The following is an 18419-nucleotide window of genomic DNA, read 5'->3' as shown; positions in this document are numbered from 1 at the left end:
ACAAAGTAGCCATGTTGTGAGGAGGGTAAATCTTCAAGTATTCCCAGGGGAGTTGGCACTTAAGAAAAAGGCAAGCCATAATCTTTTCTTTTTAAAGGTATGATTTGAGAATTGTCTATGGAATAGGTACCAGATGGCAGTTTAATGTCCACAAGTCATTTTATAACCTAAAGTATAGATTGTAGAAACAAATACAATTTGATCAAGTATTATTCCCTTGTAAGAAAGTATAACTGGGCTTTTTAAATACTCAGCTGAGAAAAACATCTGAGCTTGTTCTTATCACTTAGAAAATAAAAAAATTAGTGATTTTTCTTGCTCACCTAAAATGGGTTATTATGTTGTTAACAAGTAAAAATTACTGTAGTAGGGAGGGTACTTTTAGATTTATTAGTAATTTATTTAAAATGAGTGTGTGTATGCATGTAATCTAGAAGAAAACTAGTTTTAATGTCAGATTTGAAATAATGCTTTCTAATTCTAGTTTCTGTCCAGGCTATTTTTCTACTTAATTTATATTTGGCAAGTCCTTTTGGAATTTTGAGACATCTTCATTTAAAATTATTTTTTATTACCCAATTTATATTACTAAGCTTTACTTTCATAACTTCACCTCTTTGGAGGCTTGTTTCTATTAGGCTTTTTTGCAGGGCTGATTGCTTAGGGGTTTAGAGTCAGAAGTGGGGGTATAGAAGGGAAAAACTTTGTGGAAAATGAGTCTTTAATACCTTTGTGCTTGTCAACATTACGAAGTGGGGGTCTTGTTTCTATTTCTGAATAAACTAGAGAATAGTTTATTCAAAACAAAATTCCTCACATAATATAAGGTCAGGTCCACAATTAGTTGCAGAAGCAAAAGCCTTTTGCACCTTATTCTAAGGACTCAAGTCAGTTAATTGGGTCTGCAATTAGCCTCTCTGGTTGCAATCAATTACAAGTGCAATTTCTGTGTGTGAACTAATTTTGTGTGCAGAAGTAGTCCCACCAAAACAAAAGCTTAAGTTAGAATGAAATTCAGATCTGTCTTACCTCACTTACATCCTAAGAACTCATTTCTTCTGTGAGCCATAAAAAAGACCAAATCTAAAAGGCTCTAAGCAAATGAAGTATTTTACTAACTTTTCTGTAAGTACTTAGCTGTAAGTACTTTAAAGTCTAGAAAAGTTGCCTTACTTTCTTACTGCTAATATTTTATTAATTTAATATATAACCTTATTAATTTAATATATAACCTTTAATATATAACCTTAAACACATATGCTCACACAGGAGCACAAATAAATTGCAATTCAGAATTCTGTAACAATTGATCACAATGTGTTGCTCTACTTACAAGGCCTTAACAAAGCACTGATATGTAATACGAAGATCCCATGAGTTTTGCTGTTTGTCAAAACTCTGCCAAATCAGCTTGGGACATTTGACCTCACCAAGGAAATTTAACACAAGAAAATTAGATAAAAAGCAAAACAAAACTAAACAAGTATGCAAACAAATCCCAAACATTTTGACTGAAGCTCATGTTTTAAAAGAACTTCCAATGCACATTTCTGAAATTCTCCATGTCATATTGGCATACCTATTTTACCACTGTGTTGCAGACAACAGCTTTTAAGTCCCCCAATTCATAAATGTAATTAAATAATTACATTAGTGCTAATTAACATGAAACTGCAGATTATTTAAGCGCAAAAAACACTATTCAACTTCTTAATTATTCTTGTTCACACAGCATTTCCTTTTGCTCAGGCGCCCTAGGTGCAAATAAAGCATCCCATCTGCTCGTAATTAGAACTAAATAATTTCAGAGAATGTAGCTTATCATTTTGACTGCACATTTGATTAAAAAGAGTGTACAAGCAATATCCTGGCTTATTGGCGTAACAGCAACAACATGCACAAGGCTGTATTCTTCTATCATTAAAGAAGATCGAAAACATTATCTGTTATTTCAGGGGGAAAAAATACAACTTTTTAGTTCATTTCATACAGATGAAAGCGAATTACAGCAAATCACCTCTCCACTGAATAGCAGCCCCCACATAATGACTTTATTTGCTTAATCCCCAAATTAAACGCCGTTTCGAGCGAGGGCCCTGTGTTATTACTCTCATCATGTCGAGAACATTTTCCTGCCGAGACCAATTTGAATAAAACAAGGGGCCTTCCTTGAACTCAATCAAGGAGCCATAATGTGGTGGGTAATAGAGGTTGCTGATAGATTTGCAGGCAAAAGTGTTATACCTAATGATGGGATATGGATAATAGTCCTCCTGGAGGTCCTGATGCGATTCCAGTTGGCTGCCAGATGCTAAAAATCAAGAAGAGCATTGATCAGTGACAGGAAGCTGTAGTGGATTCATCTAGTCAAACTTCAGCTGTTTTTCCACTGTACAGTTAAGCCAGGCATAAATTATATTAATTGATTTAATTACATACTTAAAACATCTTCCCCAATTAATTTAATTAGGTGGCTACATGATGCTACTGGCAGGGGAAGATTAGAGGCAGCTCACTTAATTAACAGAATATGAATGAAAAAAAGAGAAAGCAAACATAAATGAAATTGTGAGCACTAATTAAAAGGCTGTCTGCAAACTTAAATACTTTCTGACAAAGTGGTGACAGCAATGTAGACAAGAGAGGATTTTTTTTTTCCTAGCAAATTAAAGTGCCAGAAGGTATATATAGGGAGAAAAGGTAATGCAGTTAAAACATTGATTTTCTGACAGAACTACTATAGTCAAAGTGAAGGGACTTTTTTTCCTATAGAAAAATTGCAATAGATATTGCAGGCACAAAGGCCAAATTTTCTGATTAGGGCTAAAACATTATGTAGAGACCAATGTAGGGTTTGCGCATCGTACAATGAAGGGAGTGGAGGCGAGAGAGGCTGAGGGGGAGGGGAATTGGAGAGAGAGAAGGAAGATAAAGAGACAACTCACTGCAATCCCTCGAGCAAGAAATGTTTAGAAAAAGAGGTCTGCCTTAACAGCTGGCAGCCTTGTGTACCTTGGCTCGAATGCGGAAATTCTCCAGGTGTCTTTCACGTGATTCCTTTAGAAGCTTCCTCAGCCGGGTCTTATGGCAATATAAGAGCCATGCAATGGCAATCACACCTGATGCCCACTTCTGCCGGCGATAAGTGAGGAAGAATTTTCTTGCTTTGTAGCATTTCCATATGGCTTGGATCTTCATGGCAGCCTCTGTCTTTCCATTTTGGCCCTTATACCTTTGCCCCGGAAGATTTAACATCATTTGGATGTGAACTGGGTTCTCTAGCACTGAGAGAAGGTCATATCTGGTAAGTTTATTCTTCAGCTCAAACTCTGGAAGGAGTGCTACTAAACTGTTCCCTTTTATTTTGACTTCTGGTATTGCATAGTCCCTGAGAAATTTCTCAACATGTTCCAAGAGAGAAAAAATACTTCCCCAAGACAAACTGAAATGTTCCTTGAATGCTAAGAAGTCTGGCGCTGTCTTGTCTACAATGCCATTATGAATAAAAAAGTCATAATCCCATGGTGATTTCAGAGCCTTAGCAGGTGTTGTCACTTTCATGGCCTATAAAAGGAAAGTGTCGGTAGAGATGATACATAATTTTGATCTACTATAAATGAATGGTCAAGACATGCACTATTCACATTATCATTTGTTACTTGATGATGGGAGGACATGGATTCTAGTTCTGATTTAGTATATAAATCATAATAAGAAAGTCTGGCTGGTATATATCATAAAACTCATTAGGAGAAGAGTATCACAGAGGTTGCTCAAAGCTGTTATTGTTCTTATAAAAATATTATAAAATTGCTCAAGAAGACTGGTCATATGAAATTATGCATTTAGTTCTCTTTGATATGGTTAGCTGACCCCATAGTTTCTGTGGTTTCCTTTTTACACATGCATGGATGGAAGCATGTTACTACCTTCTTGATCATAAGTTGCCACCAATCCTCAAAAACTGGATAAAGCCGTTTTTTGTAGTATCTATGACAACTTCCTATAAGCCCATCAAAACTGTTCTGTCTATCCTGACTTTATAACAGGTCATCACTTTATAGTGTTTTGGAGTTCTTCTGCCGCCTTCTCTGAATATCCAGGAGTGAGTTTTACAAAGAGCATTATGTTGTTTTATCACCCTTGCCATTTCCAAGGTTTCTTTTGATGTATGCTCTTTTATTCTTAAATCTGGGGTCTTAGGGACATATCTGGAACTGTCCCCAGGCAGATAGAATCTGAAATCTCACAACAGTTAAAACCAAGAAACATTTGCTTTTCATTTTGTTCCTGTCTCTACTGATTAAAGTCATGAAAATACACTACTTTATTTTTAAATGTCAAGGTGAGTTCTCTAAAAATGGGATGATTGGGCAGTTTTTTCCTTCTTTATACTTTGCTGTATGAAAAAAATTGAATACATGCTATTTTAAAAATAAAATCAGGGAGTTTCTGTTGTGGTGAGGTGGAAACGAATCTGACTAGTATCCAAGAGGATGCAGGTTCGATCCCTGGCCTCCCTCAGTGGGTTGGGGATCTGGCATTGCCATGAGCTGTAGTGCAGGTCATTGACATGGCTTGGAACCCACATTGCTGTGGCTGTGGTGTAGGCCGGCAGCCATAGCTCCAATTCGACCCCTAGCCTGGGAACTTCCATATGCCTCAGGTGCAGCTCTGAAAAGCAAAAAAAAAAAAAAAAAAAAAAAAAAAAGAAGAGATTTGGATGATAACACAATATCACACACATACCCCTTTTAAAAAATGGAAAAAAGCAAAAGAAAATTTCATTTTGTCACTGTCCACTGTGAAACTACTACATTTCATTATTGAAACCCATGGCACTAGAAAAATAGGCACTCTACCTCATGGTCCAAACAATTCTAATGGCCTGAGGGGCATAGATGTTTCAGGTCTTGCCTTCTCAGCCAACCGGGTATCAACTTACTGTGCTGATTGTTTCTTGCTTAGGGATTTAAGGAAGAGATTGTCTTCAATATGTCAGCATTTTCAGGTGTATAAGCCCATCTTTGCCAAATTACAGAATTTTATTGCTCTCTGCATTTTGAAAAGTTTTCACAGAACTCAAAGAAAAGAAAGACCTGGTTAATTTATCAATAACTATTATTTCACAGCACCGTGTTGAATATTATTACATTAGATTGGTCACACTTTGTTTTTACTAAGAAAATGTTAACTCATATTAGTTAACAAATTTAAGGCAGAAAGCTATCTACGAGAAAAGCAAGCCAAGAGATAATGTTTACAATAAAAGCACAATAAGTAAGCATAAGGAAAAAAACCTTCCAATTACTTTTCTTTAAGTTCCAAGTAGTGGAATAATTTATTAGACTGTCATCTCAAGTAAAAATCCTGAAAATCAAGTTTTAAGTTTCAAAGGGATAATTTCCTTGAACTTCAGAAGTAGTCTTTCATAGCAGTGAACTTCTGTATACTTTTAAAGGTCATCATAGGCATAAGAATGATGGAGTAAGCCTTCTCACTAAGACTCTAGCCCTTTCTGATCTAATCAGGGCTACAAGAGAGAAGACAGACTGGTAGATGGAAACAAATTCCTTCTTGGACAGACAAGAGGGAGTTAGAGAAGCAATACCTCCTTACACAGACATCAACACTGGCAGGAGGAGCTGCCTGCTAGAGAACAAGGAACACATGTTCCAACAGAATTGGCCCATGGCTACATTTCTGCCTTCCTTCAAGAAGATGGTTGGAAGGTTAGAATTCAAAGAAGAATGGCCGTGCTTCATCAGTGAGAAACAGGTATGCAAAATAATCACAGATGGACATGTATGGAGCTGGCTGGTCTTGCCAGTCACATGATTGATCCTGTCAGTAAGACCCTGAGAATCCTATAAGAAGTGCAGCTATGGATGGGAGATTTGCCAGAGAATCTGGTCTCCTTGGAAATGTTAAACTGGTTTTGAAATTACTTATCCTCACACAGAGTCACTTGGAATTGGAGCAACCTTGGGAGACGTTTAGAAAGGAGAGGACTCTCTACTGTTGGACAGCGCCCGTCCAGTGGTTGGGTCTAGGGCACTTAAATACAACAGCAGATACACTTAAGACCTCTTGAAAGAATTGCTGTGGAGTGGGAATAGGGTTACCGAATTGAATAGGGGCTGTTTTAGAACAAAGGGATTATACCTTCCTACCTTCTTGGATGATATTCCAGTAAAGACATGCTCTCAAAGGAAACACACTCTTGGACATCAAATAGACCACTCAGGCACAGGGATGCTATGGGTTTGGAGTCAGCTAAAGCATAACTGTAGTACATCTGTCACAGAGAATGCCACACTTGGGAGCACTTTGGACTTAGAGCAAGAAAAGACATGTCTCTCAAGAGGAAGACTTCCCAAATTAAAGCAGTGCATCAGCACTGTGTGATCCATTGAGCAGGTAAAGACAAAGATGCTTCACAACCTGCTAGGGATAAGAGCCCTGATTAAAGGTCACACCATACTTCAGGTTCTGGCTCCCCCTGCTATTCTCCCTTTGCTATTTATTTATATGAACCTGTCTACAATTATTTGTTGCCTTCCTTCTTTTCCTCCTTCCTTCCTTTCCTTCTCTCTCTCTTTTTTTCCTCTCTCTTTTCTCCTCCCTTCTCTATGTGTTATACTCTCAGTGCAGTGCTACTGACTCAATAGCCACACACTTTCCTTCTATAGGGATGACTCTCCTTTGTGCCATCCACATTCTCACCTGTTGTTTTTGGGACCCTGGCCACAACTTTGTGAAATGCCTGCACTCACCACTCACTAATTGCCCCACACAGAGCCCAAACCTGTGGCCATGGCCTAATTTTTAGCATCCTGTTCTAACTATCCGAGTCAACTAGCTGGGAAATGCTCTTCTTCTTTTGCAAAGTGTAATCACTAATTAGGTAAATTTGAGAGTTTCTGGAGCAGTTGTTTTGGGAAAATTCTAAGACTAAAACAAAAAACACAATATGGTTACCTATGTCAGAAAGTCACAGATATGAAGCAAAAAAAGACAGGTTCTAAAATTTAGACATAACTGCCACAAATAAAAATTCCAGAAAAAAAAGGCATGTAGTTTAAATCTAAGCTGAATGTCTTTATGAAAAATGTTATTTTCAAACATGTGGATGGTATGCGGATATAGGATTAAACTGTAGCCAAGGATCTCTAAACTGGATATAAACAAGATCTGGTGGTAAATGGTCAAGCATTTGGGATAATTCAACATGGATATCATCTTTAGAGAATGATTTTCCTAGAAGGATAGACTAAATCACTTTTGAATCTATAAGTTGATGCTCAGTTTCTCAAACATCCAAACATATGCATTAGTAATTAGCCTAGGTAATTCCATTGTGTGAAAAAAGACAAATTTTCCTTGTCATTATGGCTCTAAGAGAGAGCTTAGTTCAGAGTATGTGTGGAGTAATCCTCAGACATGGAGAACTGATTACTCCCTAAAGACCAGAGATGCCATTTGTCTGGCCCGTTCCTTAAAATTTGTTGAGTGTCCATAATGTGTTAAGCTTTGTACAGAATATCAAGACCTCATGGAAATTACAGATGTGGAACAGAAAAGAGAAAAAAGATTCAAAACAAATGAAGAGAATCTCAGAGAACTCTGAGACAACGTTAAATGCACCAACATCCATATTATAGGGGTGCCAGAAGGAGAAGAGAGAGAAGGGGACAGAAAAAAATATTTGAAGAGATAATAGCCGAAAACTTCCCTAACATGGGAAAGGAACCACTCACTCAAATCCAGGAAGCACGAGTACCATATAAAATAAACCCAAGGAGGAACACCCCGAGACATATATTAATCAAACTGACCAAAATTAAAGACAAAGAGAAAATCTTGAAAGCAGCTAGGGAAAAGAAATAACATACAAGGGAACCCTGATAAGGTTATCAGCAGATTTTTCAGCAGAAACTTTGCAGGCCAGAAGGGAGTGCCATGATATAATTAACATGATGAAAGGAAAAAACCTCCAACCAAGATTACTTTACCCAGCAAGGCTCTCGTTCAGATTTGAAGGAGAAATCAAAAGCTTCACAGATAAGCAAAAGCTGAAAGAATACAGCAACACTAAACCAATTTTACAAGAAATGCTAAAGAAACTTCTCTAGGCAGAAAAGAAAAGGCCACAACTGGAACCAAAAATGCCACAAATGACAAGGCTCACCAGTAAAGGTATGTATACAGTAAAGAGACAAAATCATCCATGCACAATTATGCCATCAAAATCAGAAATCATGAGAAGAGAAGGGTACAGATGCAGGACACTGGAGATGCACTTCCAATTAAGAGACCAACGACTTAAAACAATCTCATATATATATATATATATATATATATACACACGGTCTTGATATTCTTCTTCTCTTGTTCTCTCCTCTTCTGGTTTTTTGACTATCTTTAGTGTTGTATTTGAGTTGATTTTTCTTATTTGTTTGTGTATCAATTGATAAACAAATAAGAAAAATCAACTCAAGAGAAGAATATCAAGACCTCAACTTGTAGGCTTGTCTGAAAGATACATACAGTGTTCTTAGCGAGTAACTGATCTAATGAGGATTCAGGGATTCAGAGTGATATTCTAGTATTTTAGAGTCTGTAGATCAACAGAACAGTTCTCAGTTGTAGTTCTTAGAAAATGAATAAACCTTAAGGATCAGTTAAAAGTGAGAGTAATATGGAGTTCCCATCATGGTGCAGCAGAAATGAATCCAGCTAGGACCCATGAGGACGCAGGTTTGATCCTTGGCCTCGCTTAGTGGGTTAAAGATTCAGCGTTGCTGTGAGAATGTGGTGTAGGTCACAGATGCAGCTCAAATCTGGCATTGTTGTGGCTCTGGTGTAGGCTGGCAGCTATATCTTCAATTAGACCCCTAACCTGGGAACCTCCATATGCCAGGGGTGCAGCCCTAAAAGGCAGAAGAAAAAAAAAAGTGAGAGTCAGAGCCCTTAACCTTTATAAAGAGAATAAAAGGCAAAAATAGAGAACTCAATGAGTGGGGACTCATAAAGGGAAAAAAATTGAGTGTAAAGGACACTCAGATCAGCATTAATTTTCTAGGGATAATTTCTGCAATTGTTTTTGAAAGGTATCTTTATTTAAAAAGTTTTCCTAATCTCTGAGACACTTCCTGAAGAGAAGGAATCCCGACCCCTAGATGCATTCTTATGGAACAGAAACACTCAATGAATCTAATTCTGGCTGAAGACCAAAGAGAACAAAATCAGGAAGATCTTTTTAAATAGATGGGGTATATTTTCAGTCAAATGTGAAATTTCCCTTTCTAGAGATAGATTTCATTTTACTGCTGTATTGATTTCATCTTTTCTGCTACCCTTCTAATATTCTGTGAGAGATGTGACATAGTTATGGGCCACTTGGGACAATTATGATTGATGGGTAGAACCTGCTGGGGATATGTACAGGGAATCTGATAGGATGGGAATCAAAAGCAGCCTGGGGAGTTCCCGTCGTGGTGCAGTGGTTAACCAATCCGACTAGGAACCATGAGGTTGCGGGTTCGGTCCCTGCCCTTGCTCAGTGGGTTAACGATCTGGCGTTGCCGTGAGCTGTGGCGTAGGTTGCAGACGAGGCTCGGATCCAGCATTGCTGTGTCTCTGGCATAGGCTGGTGACTACAGCTCTGATTTGACCCCTAGCCTGAGAACCTCCATATGCCATGGGAGCGGCCCAAAGAAATAGCAAAAAGACAAAAAAAAAAAAAAAAAAAAAAAAAGCAGCCTGGATTCTTAGTTTCCTGAGAAAAGACACATCATCATTTTCTCTATAGGTAAAGAAAAAAAGAGCAAGCCTTGAAAAGGACCTCTATTATCACCAAAGTAAAGCCTGACATTACAGTTTTTCTGAGGAAAGAAATGTGCGTACAGCAAGCCCATTGATCACAGATCACTAAAGAACACTTGTGGAATTCTTATAATACCCTACCTTGTCTCACTTTCTGTACCTATATATATAGTCTGCTTTACTTTAATTTATAGCACTTATCACTACCTGATATTATATTAAATATCTGTTTATTTTATGCCTCCCTCACTAGAATATAAATCCCAAGATGACAAAGTCTTGTTTTATTCACTGCTGTATTCCCAGTGCCTATTATACTACCTGGCCCATGTTAAAAGATTAAGAAAAGAGTTGAATGAGAAATTCCTGTTGTGGCTCTGTGGGTTAAGAGCCTGACCTAGTGTCTGTGAGGACGTGGGTTTGATCCCTGGCCTCACTCAGTGGGTTAGGATCCAGTGTTGCCTCAAACTACTGCAGCTCAGATCCAGCTTGTCTATGACTATGGCATAAGCTGGCAGCTGTAGCTCCAATTCAACCCCTAGCCCAGGAACTTCCATATGCTGCAGATGCAGCCATAAAAAAATAAAAATAATTTTTAAAATGTTTTATAAAAAGTTCTAGGAGTTCCCTGGTAGCTCAGTGGGTTAAGGTCCACCATGGTCACTGCTGTGGCTGGGGTTACTGCTATTGGCACATGTTCGATCCCTGGCCCAGGAGCATCCATATGCCATGGGTGTGGCCCAAATAAATAAAGAATAAAAAGTTCTAAACCATATCTGTAAATGCTTATGATAAGTTATTAGGTGAAAAGTGTAAAATCACTCATATACAGTATGATACCAACAAAGGAATATGCCAAAGTTTAATGCCAAAGTGTTGTGGTATTATGAAAAACTTTTTTCTTGCATATTTTGGCTTTTTTTTTTCTCCTTTCTGCACTTGAACTTTTTAAAGTTTCTATGGATGATCAGTCATAATTTGATAAATGAAAAGAGACATATCAAAAAAAGATTATCTTATGGCTTATTGATAACCTTTTTTCTGGTATATTTAAGAAAAAATGTTAATCAAATGCAGTAAAAATTACAGTTAGATGATCCTGTAAAGAGAAGTAAAAATAATTTTATAAAAACTTTTTCTTGCCAATGACTTCTTGCAAGAAAAATTGTTTTGCAAATAAAACTGTATAATTTTAATTCACTTTGAAAACTTTCTGCCAAAAATGCATAGGTGAGGGTGACAATTTCTAATGAATTACAGAAAACAGAAAATGGTTTTGAAAGATGCTACAGTTTTTCTTTTGTTTTCAGATTTTTTAAATTCTATTTTTCCTTTAAAATGGTGAATTAAATGAGCTCTCATGAAGAAAGTGAGTCTAAAAGAAAAAAAATTAGTCTTGCTCTTCCCTTTGAATCTCATTTTGTAGCTCCAGGTTGCAGAGCTCTGAGGCTTGTCAAAGTACATACCTCATCCTCTAAACTGTTAGGGCGGTACAAGAAAGGAAAACCAACTGTGCTGGAAACACAAAGCCAACTAGGGGGGTACTGTGCACTCTTCAAGAAGTAGGCTTCTTGGAGTTCCTGTTGTGGCTCATTGGGTTAAGAACCTGACTAGTATCCATGAGGATGTGGGTTCGATCCCTGGCCTTGGTCAGTGGGTTAAGGATTTGGCATTGCTGCAAGCTGTGCGTAGATAACAGATGAGGCTCTGATCTGGCATTACTGTGGTTGTGGTGTAGGCCGGCAGCTGCAACTCAGATTCCATCCCTAGCCTGGAAACTTCCATATGCTGTAGGTGTGGCCCTAAAAAGCAAAAAGAAAGAAAGAAAAAGAAAGAAAGAAAGAAAGAAGGAAAGAAGGAAAGAAGGAAAGAAGGAAAGAAGAGGCTTCTTCATCCACTGTACATGACACATCAAAGTGAAACTGCTGGTAGATATCGCCTAGTAGTTTTCAAAGTAGGTTTTTTTTTTTTTTTTTTTTTGAGTGTTTGTTTTTTTTGTTTTTCAGGGCCTCACCTGTGACATAGGGAAGTTCCCAGGCTAGGGGTCGAATCAGAGCTGTAGCTGCTAGCCTACACTATAGCCATAGCAACTCCAGATCTGAGCAGAGTCTTCAACCTACACTACAGCTCACAGCAACGCTAGGTCCTTAACCTGCTAAGAGAGGCCAGGAATCAAATTGGCATCCTCATGGATAGTAGTCAGGTTTGTTATTGCTGAGCCACAACAGGAACTCCCCAAAGTAGGTATTTTAAAGCCTGTAACACTTTGTTTAAAAACAACATAATTTGATAATAAAGAGGTCAAACAGTAACACAGCTGCTATGGGAGTGGGAGGCCTGAAGTCCCATGTATGAGGAGCTTCTGCTTTTATCCTTTCCCTGGGGGTGTTGGGGTGAATGTCATAGGGGATGTGGAAGCTCTTTAAAAACCCTGACCTGGTCTAATCTCCTCTTTCTAGAGACAGAGGGGGAAGGAGACTGGATGGGGCAGTGATATGTTCAGTGTCGCATGTGTTGCTTGATTAAAATTGTTCAACTGACTTGTAAAATAATCAGTTTCCTAACAAGAAGATTAAGAGCATATGTTGGGTAAATACTAAAGAAAGTAGCAATATAACAAAATGACTAAGAGAAGTAAGCCCCCATTTTTGACATTAAAATATTACACACACCCCCAGTGTTATTACCCAAACCTATTCTTTCTATACCGGAGGAAATTTTACAACAGACTTAGGAAATAGGACTTTCTTCTATTTTTTTCTTTAATTTGGAAAAAGTATTGAAAATACAGAAAAGTATAGAGAATAATACAAAAAAGACTATCATGGAGACATGCTAATCTTTTGTCTTTGACATATATATATATGTGAATATATATATACATGGCTCATAAACACAAGACAGTGAACTATAAAAGTCTAATAGTTTTAAACCAGGAGAATCTCCCTGAGGATGAATTATGTTGTATGGTGAGGTCCTAATGTTAGATAATACAGAATATAAACAACAGATATCTATATAATACATATATGAAGTTGGAGTTCCTGTCGTGGCTCAGCAGAAATGAATATTACTAGCATTCATGAGGATACAGGTTCAATCCCTGGCCTTGCTCAGTGGGTTAAGGTTCTGGCGTTGCTGTGAGCTGTGGTGTAGGTTGCAGACGTGGCTCGGATCCCACATTGCTCTGAGCTGTGGCGTAGGGCAGCTATAGCTCCGATTAGACCCCTGGCCTGGGAACCTCCATATGCCACAGCTGCAGCCCTAAAAAGACAAAATAATAATATATACATATGAAGCAAAGACAAAATGTATGTATTTAAATGAACAGTACATTTTATATACTTATTATTTATACTATAACATTTAGATATATTTAAAGTATTTGTATATGTATATATGTATTTAAATGAAAGAAACATATTGGGTACAATTGAAATCCTCTCTATATCTCTTTTCAGCTCATTCCTCTTCCTCCACCGTTCCCAAAAGCAAACGCACTAATTGGATGACCTTCATATCTCTCTGTATCTAAGTCTTCCCAATATAATGGGAATAATAATAATAATGCCTACTATTATTACTGTGTAAAGAAGTTGTGAAAATGTAGTGAGGTGTTCCCTGTAAAGTGTTAGGAATAGTGTCCAGCACGGAGTAAGCATACAAGGCCAGTTGCTGGTGGTGGTGGTAGTAGTAGCAGTAATATTTGGAAAATCAGCCCATGTGGAAGAGTTCACAACCTGGTATGTGGAGAGGGCACAAACTCTGGAGCATTTACTATGTCATCTGGATCCTCTACACCTCTTTACTAGTTTTATGGGCCCTAGGACAATGACAGTATAGAGGTTCTGGGGCTGCTGTGAGCATTCAGTGGATATGAAAGGTGCTTAGTGCCTTGTTTTAAGGACATATTCAACATTAACTGTTAGAAATAGTCCAGGTAAGTAATGCCTTAGTATTCCCTCTTTTTTTTTTTTTTTTTTTTTGTCTTTTTGCCATTTCTTGGGCCGCTCCTGAGGCATATGGAGGTTCCCAGGCTAGGGGTTGAATCGGAGCTGTAGCTGCCAGCCTACACCAGAGCCACAGCAACGTGGGATCTGAGCCGCATCTGCGACTTATAGCTCACGGCAACGCCAGATCCTTAACCCACTGAACAAGGGCAGGGATCAAACCCGCAACCTCATGGTTCCTAGTCGGATTGGTTAACCACTGCGCCATGACGGGAACTCCATGCCTTCGTATTGTTAAAGCCCATCCTAGTTTTAAAGTGCAGAAGCAAACTCACAATTTTCTCACAGCAAGAAGTCAAGGGAACCTAGTGGATGGAATTGCATTGATTAGTTTCTCTAGGAGCACTCTTCTGTAAATACAGCCCTGTCTGCTCTCAGCTCTGCGGGAGGATAAGGAGACCCAAAAGGTGGGGGTTTTTTTCCTTGCAAAGGAGTGACTAAATCCTTTTGAAATTTTTCTGGTAAGATCACCAAGATAGGGAGGCCTAGAAGATGCTCTTAAAAATAGACTAGTGCATTATGGAACAAGCACTTTATCATTCCAAAGTACTTCCACACATATTATCACCTCTAACCTTCACAGCCACCCTAGAGAAAGGAGGTATTATCCCCATTTATCAAAGGAGGAAAGTGAAGTATAGAAAATTTAAGTGACTTGTTCAAAGTTCCTCTATTAGTAAGAAGAGAATCCAGCTCTTTCTTTCTAGCTCTCTTACTGACTAGTTGGAGGTTCAGAACTTTTATTACCCTTTCGTGGCTGTATGGAATGTTCCTTGCTGGCGTGTACTTAACCATTGTGGGTTTTATTTTTCCAACTTTTTGGTCACTTTGTTTCTTTTAGTCAACTTAATTCTGAGTCCCTTACCCTTGCCTATTACATCATAGATGCAGTGTGCACATGTGCATGTGTGTTTACACATACATATAATCATATGCTGAAGGACAATTGAGGGTTTTTTTCATGTTTTATTCTTTTTAAGTGTACTTTTAAAAGATGAAAAGCTTAGCTATAGGTTGAAGACTAATGTGATTCAGCCAAATTTGACTATGCTAAATCACTTTTTTGGATTGCAGCCTAAGAAATAAATCAATCCCAACGGGGGGGGGGGATTTTTCACTTTAAATGAACTATGTTTTGTTTTGTTTTCTGAAAACACGATTTAATTTCTTTTATAAAAGAAGAGCAGAACTTTTATTGTCATCTCCAGCTGTCAAACCCATCTCCCATACTTTTGCCCTGCAGCATAAGGAAGGGATATCAGGTGACAACCCCCAAATTTCAACTAGTCACGCAAATTACAGACCTTTCTATCATGATATCCTCTTGCCCTTCTGCCTTTCCCCTACAATGAAGAATGAGATACAGTTTAAATCAAAATGACTCTCATGGGCAATTTTACAGAACAAGTGGAAAGCACAGAGTCTCCCCTCCCCTCCCCCACTTCTCCAGCTTCCCCTGCTGGGCCAGCCTGTTCACTCTTTCCAGACAGGCAGGAGCTAATAATTAGAAAGACCTTTCCCACCCCAGACAGTGATGCTTTGCTTGGCAACAGCCCTGTTTGCTTTGAAGAAAGAGTTTGACAAAGTAAATATTTACAAAAACAACTATGATCAGATGCCAAGTCCTACTTCTGCCCAACACGTGAAGTGTGAAACAAGAAAGGGTTTCTCCGTGTGGCACCACACTGCCTAGTGGTGGGGACTGATCCAAGCTTTGACTGGCTCTATCATGAGGCCGGTCATATCACAGTCTTCCTGGACCCTTTCCACAGACAACATGAATGATTTTGTTTAATGTTGAAGAGTCAATTCAGAAATATACCAGTTTGGGACCATGGGAAAGAGTCTTTAAATATTATTGCTTCTAGCAGTAGGGGAGAACTTCGTGAATTGACTAGAAAGGAAATTAAAGGCAAGGTTAATTAGCACTCAGGAGATTTCGGTATTTTAAAAAAAATTTTTTTCTGAGGTAGGCCGCTTATTGGCTAAAACCTAGTCACATTTGTCTTTTTTTTTTTTTTTTTTGGTCTTTTTTGAGGGCCGCCTCCGCGGCATATGGAGGTTCCCAGGCTAGGGGTTGAATTGGAGCCACAGCAAGGCAGGATCCGAGCCACGTCTGCGACCTACACCACAGCTCACGGCAATGCCAGATCCTTAACTCACTGAGCGAGGCCAGGGATTGAACCCATGTCTTCTTAGATGCTAGTCGGGTTCGCTAACCGCTGAGCCATGACAGCAACTCCATAAAAACATAGCCATATTTGGATTACCTGTAGATCTGTTATCTAAAAACTGGGACCTGAGACCTCTAATGCGGTGAGAATCAAAACAGGTGCCCTCGCCTGTACCCCATATGCACATTAGCCCATGGCCTTCGCACAGCCTGTTAAACAGCTGAGTTGGAAACAATTGTGGTGCAGGCAAAACACTAGCCTGAAGGCCTGTCTGTCTTGGGATTCAGCCATTTACATTGATTTTTTTTTTTTTTTACCCATGTTTTTCATGAAACACAAATATTTGCCATGGCAACTGGGGTGTCACATGACATGCTGCTACATAAACAGTGTGGAAATCTCTTAAGGGGAAATAGCCCACCAGTGCTGCAAATACAGTGAAAACATCTTAAGAAAGATGTGGGCATTAAAAGATGAGGGTTTGGAGAGAAGAGGTAACAGTTTACTATGCAGACACAGTAGTATTAATTTCTTCTGTGCCACTCAATTTCTCTTTCTTTCTTTCTGTGTTTAAGTGGGAGCAGTTGTAAACGGGACCACATAGAATAAGCCCAGAAAAAACACTGCCAGCTGTCTCCATCTATGATGAAAAATTTCAATTATTGCAAGTCTGTTTGTGGCTCATACACATAAGAAAGCAAGCTACAAAAGTCCAGCACCTTGGAGTTCCTGTCGTGGCTCGGTGGAAACGAATCTGACTAGCATCCATGAGGATGCAGTTTCAATCCCTGGCCTTGCCTATTGTGTTAAGGACCCAGCGTTGCCGTGAGCTGTGGTGTATGTACCAGACGTGGCTCGGACCCCCAGTTGCTGTGGCTGCTACTGCTCCGATTCAACCCCTAGCCTGGGAACCTCCATATGCCCCAGGTGTGGCCCTAAAAAAAAAAAAAAAAAAAAAAAAAAAAAAGTACACCTTTAAACCAGGAGAATGTCCATAGAATGAGTACATTGCACGGTGAGGTCCTAATATTAGAGAATACAGAATTATTTTCCCTTCTGAATTAAGGTATCTGTGCAAAATTGGAGAGCTTGCTTTTTTATTCTATGCTTAAAGATGAATGAAACCTCACAATAACACACCCTATGCACCACAAACTTGGATATAAAGCAACAGATTTGTATTCCAGACTCCTGGACCCTTAACTTGCTAGCAGTACAGATTGACTCAGTCATTTAGTTAATCTCAAAATAATGCAACATGATTGATTTTTAAAGATCCTACTGATGCTGTTATAGAAGAGTTTACTGGCATAGCAATCTTTCCTTTTAAAATCAAATGCATTCCAGTAGCAGCTGAAACACTTTATTTCTATGTGAAAGGTACAACTCTATAACATGTGCATACTACCAAAAATCTCATTGAGAATACTGTAAATCAGAACAATTTTCTTTAGTTAGGAATATGAATACCTTTGATCTTTGTCTCTCGAGAGTGAGATTCTTCACTTCCTTTGTGATCAACTGTGGTCTCTGGGGTGCAGCAAAAGGGGCTGTGGATGGAGTTGATATAATGTTACTTTTTCCAGAAAGAGACTGATTCAGTGGGTTGATGCTGTTGGGTTTGCGCCTTAAACGTCAGATGGCTCTGTTACCGGTTCACTGTTCGCTACCTGTTTTCTTGTATCAATTCAATGAAATATTTGTGATCATTGACTTCAAAGGGAAAGCAAAAAACTTAGAAGGGGAACAGTTCCATCAGAATATAAGAACATAAGGTCAGCTCCCCTTATACAGACTTCCTAGAGGAAAAGGAAAAATTTAAAAGCAAGCAAGTTAGAGAATAATCTTTGTCTTATAAAATGTTTTGCTGTAAGATTTCTTTAAATAGCCATATTCCCAAGTTCATTTAAAAGGTAAATAAATATAGCTATTATGATGAACTAATCTATTGTGTTTATTAAAAAAGATGATTCTAAAGAATTTAAATGGCTTTGGATAAATAAAACAAGAAAACACAAGTAAATAAAACAAGAGAACACATCTAGTCCGTGGATGGGTAAGCGTACATGCTAGACAATGCTTGCAAGAGAAACTGCATCTCTCTTGTTGCTTGGCAGCAAACCCAATTATCCTTTACAGACAGCCCAAGTCTGACATTCTCAGGAGAGGAAAACCCTTATACTACTCTTTCCAAGAAAGAGGACAAACTATTTGTTTAAATAGTTGATTGCATCGAAGTGTGGCTTCTTTCAACTTACTTCCTTAGCTCACCCCTTTTCTGTCGGTTCTATAACAACAATCTTGGGAAGAATTGAGAAATGTCCATCAAGTACAGCACATCAGTGTAGAATTTAGAATTTGACCTTGAAGAATCAGTTCTCTCACACTGCTTCAAATACGCTGCAAG

The 18419-nt window shown here is 38.5% G+C and overlaps 2 protein-coding genes across 20 annotated transcripts in view; one reads left to right on the top strand and one right to left on the bottom strand.

The window, feature by feature from the left end:
• AAGAB (alpha and gamma adaptin binding protein) overlaps nucleotides 1-18419 on the top strand; it is a 308159-nt gene that overhangs the window by 137173 nt on the left and 152567 nt on the right. Inside the window, exon 4 of one of the 3 annotated variants that reach the window (XM_084979051.1) lies at nucleotides 3173-3304. The exons of the other annotated variants lie outside the window; for them this stretch is intronic. The gene's annotated coding sequence lies outside the window, so the exon portion shown is untranslated. The remainder of the gene's footprint in view (nucleotides 1-3172; nucleotides 3305-18419) is intronic. 3 annotated transcript variants of the gene reach the window in all.
• Nucleotides 1-18419, bottom strand: part of IQCH (IQ motif containing H) — a 237670-nt gene that overhangs the window by 129870 nt on the left and 89381 nt on the right. For all 17 annotated transcript variants that reach the window (XR_014817110.1, XM_084978737.1, XM_084978733.1 and 14 more), the window contains 4 exons: nucleotides 17483-17562; nucleotides 15143-15181; nucleotides 3013-3564; nucleotides 2245-2311 (listed from right to left, as the gene is read on the bottom strand). Coding sequence is in view for 16 of the 17 variants with exons in the window: in XM_084978737.1 (XP_084834863.1) it covers nucleotides 2245-2311; nucleotides 3013-3564; nucleotides 15143-15181; nucleotides 17483-17562 (738 nt within the window). In the remaining variant the exon portion in view is untranslated. The remainder of the gene's footprint in view (nucleotides 1-2244; nucleotides 2312-3012; nucleotides 3565-15142; nucleotides 15182-17482; nucleotides 17563-18419) is intronic.

Source organism: Sus scrofa, chromosome 1 (genome assembly GCF_054392235.1).
Source record: "Sus scrofa isolate SSC_HxYL_T2T_F1_AM1 chromosome 1, Sscrofa_HxYL_maternal_Yorkshire_Landrace_v2.0, whole genome shotgun sequence".
NCBI classification, from domain to species: Eukaryota; Metazoa; Chordata; class Mammalia; order Artiodactyla; family Suidae; genus Sus; species Sus scrofa.
This window is presented reverse-complemented; position numbering and strand designations above follow the sequence as displayed.